At 40.8% G+C, this 11350-nt stretch overlaps 1 protein-coding gene across 1 annotated transcript in view; it reads right to left on the bottom strand.

Moving 5' to 3' along the window:
- magixb (MAGI family member, X-linked b) overlaps positions 1–6622 on the bottom strand; it is a 79852-nt gene extending 73230 nt beyond the window's left edge. The window contains exon 1 of the mRNA XM_080443986.1: positions 5297–6622. Coding sequence (XP_080300112.1) covers positions 5297–5433 — 137 coding nt within the window. The 5' untranslated portion in view covers positions 5434–6622. The remainder of the gene's footprint in view (positions 1–5296) is intronic.
- Positions 6623–11350: the final 4728 nt, after the last annotated feature.

Genomic DNA, 11350 nt, shown 5'->3' with positions numbered 1-11350 from the left:
GACAGCGTTCAGCTGCACTGGTACCCGGACCACAGGGAGGACAGATAGACACGATTATACAAGTGTTTGTTTTAACTTATATGACGCGTATAAAGTCCTCATTTAGCCTAAGAAGAAATATCCCTAATGGTCTTTGTCTAGCCTTGGATCAAGACTATCATAGATGTATTTTTTATCGAGTCTGACTTTGAATTTACTTTCGTATCTACGATAGTCTTGGCTAGCACCCCCCCAGTGTGTCCTGCACTTTCACCAGTAAAGCCCGTACTTCTCCGTACATGTACAAAACATATATATAAGGTGCTTAACCGGTTGCCCCAAATGTCAACTAGCGGTTCGGAGTCTTTGTGCAATGTATTAGTCCGTATTTTTGTGGTTTGTGTTTTAATCCCGTCTGTGGCCGAACGCCATTCCCCCCCCCCTCGTTTACTTCCTGTTTACATTGAGTGTAATTCCGGCTTTCACCGGATGCGCCCCGTCACTGCCGCCCATTGAGGAATACAGGGAACTATCGACAGAATCCGATACAGACGGGATTAAAACACATATCTATTGAAAAATACGGACTAATACATTGCACAAAGACTCCGAACCGCTAGTTAATATTTGTGTTAACCGGGTCAGCACCTTATATATATTTTGTGTACATGTACGGAGAAGTACGGGCTTTACTGGTGAAACTGCAGGACGCACTGGGGGGGTGCTAGACAAGACTATCGGAGATACGAACGTAAAAGTCAGACTCGATAAAATACATCTATGATAGTCTTGATCCAAGGCTAGTCTTTGTCTGTTTCTTTAGATGATGATTCCCCCCAAATTCTCACCTTCATGTCTGCGTTCTTCTCGGCGTATCTTCCTTGATCTTCATCTAGCAAACCCGCTTTGTTGATTTATTTGCATTTAACCGACATGCCTTTATTGGACCGTGCCGTTTATTAAGTACAAAATAAAATCACGTTGGTATAGGTAGGGATTCGGGAGGTAGTATCGATTTTTTTTACCCGACTATGGTGTCACTGAACTGCAGACGCGGCGCTTTAATTTGCGGCGATGATCAATTAGCGTCTCGTTGACTTATTATTGTCCCCCAATAAAGTGTGACATGTATCATGCTATTGTCCTTGTTCCCAAATAATCACTTTTAACAGAAAAGGAGAAACGATATGGGAATGACAATCAATGTAACTTGGGGCGTAAAGGGGAGGGAAAGAAAAGAGTTCAAAGTACCGCCCCTTTATTCTCTTATGTGCTCAGCAGTTTAGTTTGTGCCAGACCAGTGGTGGAAGAAGTACTCAGATATTTTTACTTAAGTAAAAATACTCTGCTACAAGCAAAAAGGCCTGTGTTCAAAATGTTACTTGAGTAAAAGTACAAAAGTATTGGCATCAAAATATACTCAAAGTACCAAAAGTAAAAGTGCTAAAATGTTTGAAAATAGCAGATGTACAAGCTCTCAACCCGTCGCGATGCAAAGCTTTGTGAGCTTGTAGATCGGCTATTTTCAAATAGCCTATGTATAAAAAAGGGCTGAAGTGGTTAATGTATATGTTTTATAATATAATAATTTATATCTGCAAAGTAACTAGTAAGTTTTCAAATAATTGTAGTGGAGTAAAAAGTACAATATTTGTCTCTGAGATGTAATGGAGTAGAAGTAAAAGTATTGAAAATTGGAAATGCTCCATGAAGTAAAACTACCTCATAATTGTACCAAGGTACAGTACTTGAGTAAAAGTACTTAGTTACTTTCCACCACTGGTTTGTGCTTCGGTTCAAGTTGATGATGGAGGATCGAGAGGCTGAGGCTGAGAGCAGCAGCAGAGTACAGTGAGCTACCTTAGGCTGCAGCATCCAGACCCATACAGTCTATGATCCAGAGCAGACCCAGCAGCATCAACTATACAAATCATAGCTAATAATCAACACGCTATAATTCACCTCTATTAAACCTAATGTCCTGACTGTAAATGTAACTGTAAATGCTGTTTGGATCAGTCAGTGATTCTCAGATCTCAAACTAACATTTAATGTCAAGGATTAGGACACGAACACAGCATAGGAATGTGTTATGCCAGGGTTTTTGATTGAATACTTTTTTAACAGTTTATACAAAATAATGCTAAAAGGATGACCCAGATAAGCCAGATAAGGGATCACCATAAGCAGAAGCATTTTGTTGTTAGCTTTGATTTAGCACAGAAGTAAAATCCATAGTGTTCATTTGACTGTTTGGTTCCATTTCTACACTCTTCGGAGTTCATTTAAACTAAGGATTTTATTGTGTTGCCTATAATGAAAGTTGCCTTGTGCAAACGTGGTAGGAGTGGACACTTTCAGGCTTTACTGGGCCAAAAAGTCGGCCTATAAATCTCTCTCTCTCTCTCTCTCTCTCTCTCTCTCTCTCTCTCTCTCTCTCTCTCTCTCTCTCTCTCTCAATAATCATTAATATCACGTTATTTCGTAATAGCCGGTGTAATTAAATGATATTAAACTGTCTGTTCCTGCTTGCTGGGGACTGGGACCCCGCCCTGGAAGGAACCCCCTCAAAGTCTTCTGGGGGTCCCCATGGAACCACTAAAATCCTCGACCCAGAACCAAGGTGACTGTCTCTCACTTAATTAAAGTTTATAACCCAAAGGCTTTCCGCTCCCCTTATGTAAATAAAGTTATAATTTACATATCGCCTCTGCGTTGTGCGATCTGCGGGAATTGTAGTATTTTCTGTGAAAACAAACAGGACGGCAAACGTCCACAGAACTACAAGTACCACAATTCCATTGTCTCTTCTCTGCCTGGCAGACAGACAGACAGTGCCTGCCCTTTCCAAACAAGCATCATGGCGTCGTGCGGCGATCAGAGCGACAATGCTGGTGCTTCTGAAGAGCTGGGAGAGAGAAAGACAGGGGCGATCTCTTTTGGATTCAGCAAAACCGTAAACAAACCCAAATTCTCCAGCAACAATGCGGCGAATGAAGACGATCGAGATTACCTGACCGGAGTCGATGGGAGGGAGCTGCAAAGGTATGCTAACATGCTAATCGTTATTCTAAACGGAATAATAATTCTTTATTTGACCAAGGTATTTGTGCACACAATGAAGATGACCAGTGATGTTGGTGCCTTTCAAAATAGACACGTTGATTTGCAGCAAAGCGAACAACGTATTTCAAACACAGTGAAGTTGTGTAGCCCCTACGGAACCTCTCCCTCCACTAAGTAGCTCCGATATGAGGTCCCTCGTTGGTTCCTGCCGTTTGCGGTCGACATTGTCGCACATTTTCCAGTTTTACATGTTTCTTACCCCTTTCTGCACATCGTATCCAAAAAGCAAAGCAATTGCGCCACTCTCTCAGATGTTTTAAGTTCTAGCGGAACATAACAGCTTCCAACGAGTTGAAGAAAGTATTTAATTTGCCTCGGTTTTCATCCGGTTCCATAATATTTTGCATTAGAAGATGCAATTCAACATTTGACCAGTAGGGTAATCAGTAATGTTATCTCTACGGGCGCAACTCTTGCGCAATGTCTTAAAAACATGTAACCGGTTGAAAACCGAGGCAAATTAAATACTTTCTTCAACTCGTTGGAAGCTGTTATGTTCCGCTAGAACTTAAAACATATGAGAGAGTGGCGCAATTGCTTTGCTTTTTGGATACGATGTGCAGAAAGGGGTAAGAAACATGTAAAACTGGAAAATGTGCGACAATGTCGACCGCAAACGGCAGGAACCAACGAGGGACCTCATCTCGGAGCTACTTAGCGGAGGGAGAGGTTCCGTAGGGGCTATGAAGTTGTGGAGACTACATATTACGCCATTGTAATGTGTATTTTATTACATATCTGCTTTAATGATTATTTGGGTCTTGTTTTAAGCTACTGACAGTCACTTAATACCTAAATGGACATAACTTGGTTTGTCCAAGTTATGTACCTAGTAGTAACTAAGTTATGTAGTAACTAAAGGGAAGCAAAGCAAGCCATTCAAGCAAATTGCCTGGCTAGTTTAGCCCTATAATTGGCTGTGATTTTACGTACATTTCAATGTATTCCTATTTCCATGTAGCCTTCACAGCCATAGATTCCTCCTATATGCCCTCCTGCGTCGGTGAGTCACTTTTAGGAATAAGGTTAGGTTTTAGGCATAGTTTACTGAGGTTACGTAACGTTTAGGAATAACAGGGGAATAATACCGCCCGGAGGCGACTGTGTTTTTGGGGCGAGCGTTTTGGCATTCATCACGGCGGCATTAAAAGTTGTAGCGCTCCGTTTGTACTCGCACAATAATTAATTGCTGCGACTTAGGGTCAGCTATCTAGTTTCATATCCATTTTACATTTCTGGCAGAAAACGTGTATTTAGTCAAATAGCTCCACTTTACCATGAGATTCACATTTCACACACAGACCACATTTCCTTCAGTGAGCACATATGGACTTGTCGATTTGTGTGCCCCATATGTATCACTGGATGAAATGTGGTCCGGTGAAACTCGTCCTCTATGCAGGAGGGCATAGTAGTGATCTATGGCTGTGTATATGGAATACGTGTCGTGAAATGTATGTAATATCACAGCCATTCTAGGGCTATGGCTAGTTAAGTTATCCCTTTCTTACTGACTGTTTCAGTACAAAGCCAGTGGCGAAGCCGAAGGAACTCATCATTCCTCTAATTCAGAAGAACCGCTGGTGTCGACCGGACCACCTCGAGGACAAAGCCGAGGTCAAAGACATCCAGGATCAAAAGAAGGATGACAAAACCCAAACCACCGATCTCGAACCGGAATCTGTCGAATCCCAGGCTGTCAAAGAACTAATTGAAGGTGTGTGTGTGTGCGCATGCGTGCATTATATGTTTCAGTATCATGCATGGACATCTTAATCTATTATCTATATATCTTGCATTTTTAGATTCCCGGAGGGAGCTTGAGAAGTGGGAGAATGGGTCTAAGATAGAATACAACCTCAGCATCCCCCTGCTGATGCAGAACCAAGCCCCACAAGGCTACGAGGATGGAGACCAGGTCAAGGTGGACTTACGCCCCGAGTCTGTAAGTATCTGATATGTCCATGGGTTAGAAAAGATCTAGTCAGTTCTATACAGGAGCATGTTGGCTTGTCCTCAGCCATATTAGCCAAGTGTAAAAAGTTACCTCTTCATTTGACTTATACTACTATTTGAATGAAGCCTACCTACATTATTTAATTTGCATTTTTAATGTAGACATTTAGCTGACTGTTAAGAGGCACTTGACAACAGTAATCTAATCACAGACAGTATTGTAATCAGCGCTTACCTGATGTTGATATAATTTGTGAGTGTTGACTTGACCAAAGAGTCTGATTTGCGATCTAAAGGTTGGACTGCAGTGTGGTTTGGTGTAAGATGTTCATTGTCGAATGTCAGTCTTGTATCGTTCCCACTCGTCGTCATCGTGGAAGTAATTTCCAAACTGGACGGTGGCTTCACGGACCATCTTTCTCCATTTGCTTCAGTTGTTTTCCTCGCTTCAGTTTAGGCTGAAGCAGCATTCTTTTAGATGGATTTTCACAAAAAAAGCCAAACTCTGAGCCTAATGATAAAATAAAAGAACGCTACAACACTGTGAAGAACAAGGCAAAACATGAGGGGATACAAAATTCATTTGTAGACCTGCTGTCCTCTGAAATGTGAATAAAGATGAGTGGATAACATTTTTTGCCAAGATTGAGAAATTGATGATATCATATCATATCTCAGAATAAACAGCGTAATCTGCTAGAGAAGCATTTCCGAGGTCATGTAAACATTCCCAGTAGCAGGTTGAGTGCCAGGTAGACAGACTTGTTTCACTGGGAATGAAACTTGAGTGTGTGAAAGTGCTGACTGTAGAAAATCTACAGTGACCAGCAAGAACCATACCCTGTATAGTGTGTGTTTGCTCACCAGTGCATTCATATGCATGAGTTACTTCCTCAGTACAGTGCAGTTTGGGAGACAGATGGTCTGCAGCTTTCTCTCTACAGTAGAGACGCACAGAGGAGTAACCGTTTCCGAATTTCAGCTGCATTGTCTGAAGGAAGCCAAACCAAAATAAGTTTTACTCTTATGTACCTGTACACAAGATGTAACAATAAAGTACAACCTCGAACCTTGAGCAGAAGTCCTCCAACCCCTCATCCCTGTCTTGACGTATCTGTCCTCTCTCATTGTCCATATGACAAGAGGAATACAAAATGACATGAATGAACCCACTCTGCCTGTGGTGGGTTCACTTTAATCCATTTTTGTATGTTAACATGCGCTCTCAGCTTCTCTAAGAGTGGGGGCCTGATTAACAAGGCTACTGGCATGTTGTGGGCCGTTAGTTCCACGTATGCGCCATGTTGTGGGCGGCAGTGCCATGCATGCATCCATGCTGCAGTTAAAGCCCGGTGGCTTTTTATTCAGCCGTGGCCGAGTCTGACAGCCTGGACCCAGAGGGCGGGTTGTAAGAACATCATCAGTGACCGCTTCTCTGAGCTGACACATGGCTTTTGTTTTTACAAACTGGGAGGATCTCATCGAACCCTTATCAGTGTATTTTTATATTATTCATTTTGCCATTTTAATGGGTTGTAACTTTTGAATATAGAATGTGTTATTTTTTTAAATGTAAAATGTGTGTGTGTGCGCGTGCGCGTGCGCCAGTCTACAGAGGCAGATTATGAGACTGTTCCAGTTGAGGCTTATGGAATGGCCATGCTGAAGGGGATGGGCTGGAAGGCAGGGGAAGGAATTGGAAAAGGAACCTTTAAACAGTAAGTGTTCACTCAGACAAAAAACATGCTTCTTGTCAAATTACAGTACTGCTTATTCTCCTCTGAGAACTGAATGTTTATTGCCACGTTGATATTTCAAGATTTACCAGTTACAAATTAAAAGCGGAGAGGAGTAATTGCAACGATGCCCAAACCACAATATACTAGTGTCCAATCTGGTGTGCCATCTGTTTCAAATAACTTTATTGACAATGACATGATTGTCAACCAGTAGGTGTCCTACCCGACACCAGGGTCTCCAACCACTGCAGATGTACTGGTTATATTGTATTAACATACTCTACCATACAGATTGGTTAAAATCATGTTTTATTCACTAAATTGTCCAGGATTGTAGCAGTAATACAAAATAACGGTTTAAAAAAACGTAATGAAACTGACCCTAATTATAAAATGACATTATAATGTGGAACCATTTTAACCATGTTCATTCAAAAAAAAAAGATGTCCTCTAGACGGGATGTTTGGATGTTTTGCATCAAGTCTTGTCTTTATCCATTGAAATCCTTTTACATCACTGCCCATGTCCAGCTGTCCGTTTTATTGATCGAAAGCTGTGGCTCCCCTGTCCGATACAGAGACGTGAAGCCTCTTGAACACCAGCTCCGACCGAAGGGCTTGGGCCTGGGAGCCGATCGTTCGGCCATCAGGGACCTGGAGCCCGGCAAACCTCGCCGGCCCCCCAAGCCTGGCGAGGAGAGGGATAAAGAGGAGACTCTGGTACTGGGGCCGGGGGGCTATGTTCTGGTGCAGTCCGGGGCTCACAGAGACCTGTATGGAAAGGTAATGTACTGTCCATGCATCTATTTGCATCTATTGACCCATCAAATCCATACAGTCCAACGATGCTAACAACAGGTTATGGCAATAATTGGATTGAAGCATTGACATGCATAGTATTAGTGGGGTTAAGGTATTAACGCTGGTTTGCATGTTTTACAATATATATATTTTTTTGTGTAAAACATGACTTTTTTTAGTTGTAAATACTTCATATACCGGTACATCAGTTGAAGTGTCACGTCTTTGAATTACTAAGTATTCAGACGCATTAAGTAAAAAGCGTTTACGTGTCCAAATAAATCCAAAGCAAGCGACACCATGTGATGATGTATGAATTAAGCTTCCGTGTACATGTAAACACACAGTTTTATTTGTTCTTCTCTTGGATCCATAGATCGAGGCGTTGGATACAGACAATGCGCGCGTTATGGTGAAGCTCGCAATCGGTGGTCAAATTGCAACGATCAGTCAGTACACTTTAAAACTGGTGGATGGCAAAGAATATGCCAAATACAGCAAAGACCTCAGTAAGTAATCAGTCAGACAAAACACATTTAATGTCACATAATCGTTGTAAGAAAATTACACTCATTATGCATTTCAAAATGCATTTCATGATAGATAGATTAGCATAATTTTGGTTTAAAATTTGTTATATTTTTGTGTTTTTAGGTGTCTATTTTATTCTAATTTAAGGCTAAAGGCTTTTAAACTTCAAAAATCTGCTTCCTCTCCAATAGAAAGATGTAAAGTGGACAGCATTCATTAAAAGTAAAAAAGAAAGATGATTACATATTAATACACTACATTTATGATCAATTACCTTTCTGACTTGTATTGTTTAACAATTAAATACATACACATAGATATGATGTCTTGCTCTTCCTTTTTAAAATATTCTGATTCATTATTAAGGATCGGCATCCTTTTCTGCACATTGAGGATGTTTTGGAAGAAGGCTGTTTCCCCTCCAGCCCAGCGACATTTGACACCTTCATGGGACACAAACAAAGCTTTGATTTTCACAAACGCAGTGTCATTGCATACGTTTCTGTAAAGTGTGACTGGGGAAATGCTGTCTGATAAGGCAGAACAGATCTAACTTGACAGCGTGGTGTTTTGACAAATTCAGCTTTTATATATTTTTCTTTAACCACTTTCAACCTGATGTCCTTGGCCTACTGACACAAGTCATTTGTTGCTTTAGTCCAGCGGTTCGTGAGATTAGTAACGGACACACACAGACGGACCTCTTCTATACGGCCAGCCTCCTGCAGTGCAGAGCCATGCCATGAAAACATCTTAGCAGGCAGCATGGTGTTAAATTTTACAATTCAGCTTTTATTTTTCTCATTTATTTGACCTTAACCACTTTCAACCTGGCATCCCTATTCTGGCCATGTCTATATAAAAATGTTATTCAAAAATCGGTGCATTTTGAGCTTGTAGATCGGCTATTTCCCCTATTTTGTGAAATATAGGGCTTAAGCGGTTAATACATTGTAACGAAACCAAAGGAGGCAATGCTGCAATGCTGCTGTGTTTCTGTGCCAAACAGGTCGCCTCGGTAACGCCCACAAGGAGAAGGAGAAAGAGAAGGAGAGGGAGAAGGAGAAAGAGCGAGAGAAGGAGCGACAGAGAAGGGAGCAGAAAGAGGAGGGGAACCAGGACGATAGGTTAAAAAACAAGTCATCAGACAGAGAGCGAGATCGAGGAAAAGATGAGAGGAAAAGAAAACACAGGGAGTCGAGTCATGAAAGGTAGGCTTTCAATAAACGATGTAAGGTTTTCAATGTGCGCTTGTTCATATTTTATTTAGAATACAAAACAGATTTGCCATTCAAGATTAGTATTTATTTATTGAACATAGCATTAGTTTGTTACAGCCTGTATATAATTTGGCATAGTGATGAAGACCAAGAAGATGATGGCAAAATGCTATAATGCTTAACTGACTTATTAGACTAAGGCCTAATTTGATTAATCACTGTATGCTTGACTAGGGTCCCCCGGGGCTCTATACCAGGTCAGCTAGTATTTCCCTCTACACCAAATCTCCTTTGGCGAAAATAGCTGATCTACAAGCTCACAACGCATCGCAGCACGTTGTGAGCTTGTAGATTTGTTCTTTTCCCCAAATGTTAGCCCCAGAGTAGGGACACTAGGGTTCAAGTTAAATAAATGCGTAATTGAGCACATGCATACTGTTGTGTCTCCAGAGAGAAGCCCCCGGTGAAGGAAGCACGGCGACCCCCTGCTGCCCCCTCCTGGCTCCAGAGAGACCTGAAAGTCCGCTTTATAGACAAGACTTTCAAAGGGGGAAAGTACTACAATGCAAAGGTATAAACGTCTAAACATCGCATCACACGATCAACCAAAACATGACATCACATGATTAGGGGAGGGCTGCAACTATCGACTATTTTCTTGGCGATTATTCTATTAGTAACTTTTTCGATTAATGAATAGTCTCAGGAGCTTGTTTTTTAATATATATCGATTTATTTCTTTATTACATTATGTTTTTGTTTAACAGGAAGTAATTACTTATTTTTTTTGGCATCTATTAACTACAATGTCTCCATAAAAGTGTAAAACTAATCAATTTAAGCTGGTCTTTAAGTGTTGCATGGACATACAGTAGTTTTGTTCTTTTGTTTTCCCCACAGATGCGTATAGAGGACGTCCTGACGCCGGACGTGTGCGTGTGTCGAACTGAAGACGGCAGATTCTTGGACGGTGAGTTGAGGAGGACATCACCACCTAAAAGCCTTATTGCTTGTAGTCAATGGTTGTTATTATGAAGTGAGTTTATTAACCCAACATGTATGATGTTGCAGATGTGAAACATGCCATGCTGGAGACCATCGTGCCAAAGAATGACTCTGATAGCATCATGGTGGTGTTGGGCGAGCACAGGGGACAGGTGAGCCGACAATCCTGTGGTTCTATGGATTGGGATTTAACCACTTTGAACCTGGGGTCCTTGTTTTGGGGATGTCATAGCTTGTATATTGGGCTATTTTGTGAAAAATTGTGGTTTAAAAGGGGTGTAATTATATGTATTTGTTTAAATAAGTGTTATGTCTCTCTAGCTCATAAGTAAACAGAAAATACAATTTTCCAATTGTATCCAACCAGGAGAGAGAACTCATACAGGATATAAATGGAAGTGATGAAAAAAAAAAAAAGAGCAGACAAAATTGGAACAGTATAAAATTAAAGCTGATAATTGTCTTTGTGGGGTTCTCTCTTCTGATCTAGAATATAGAACTTTAACCATAAACGTTCTTTCAACCAATAAATGTCACTTATTCTAATGGTTAATAAAGTGTAATGTTCATTAATTTCCTGTGTCCTAGATGTTTTGCTTTTGACAGTATCGCCATGTGTTTTTTAGGTGGGTCGTATTCTGCAGCGTGACAGGGACCGATGCAAAGCCATGGTACAACTAGACCGCTATGAAGAGAAGGTTTTCACCCTCGATTATGACACTATTTGTCACTATGTTGGAGCCGTAGACCACTGACCTGCCTTCATCTCTCTTCCTCCCCATTAAAAAGAAAATGAAATTCAAAATATTTTGTTTTGTGGTATTGCACTTTTGTAATCATGTGTATCATGTATGTCAAGATGTTTTTATACAATGTACCAGCTAATGCGAATAAAAATGAATTTCATTAAATGTTTTACACAATCTTCTAATTTATTAGCAAAATCCATCCTCAGGTCAAAAGTAACAATGAGAAGTCAACTTCAAGGTCATT

Source organism: Gymnoscopelus braueri (genome assembly GCF_963280865.1).
Source record: "Gymnoscopelus braueri genome assembly, chromosome: 12".
NCBI lineage: Eukaryota > Metazoa > Chordata > Actinopteri > Myctophiformes > Myctophidae > Gymnoscopelus > Gymnoscopelus braueri.
The sequence above is the reverse complement of the archived record's forward strand: the minus strand, read 5'-3'. Positions and strand labels throughout refer to the sequence as shown.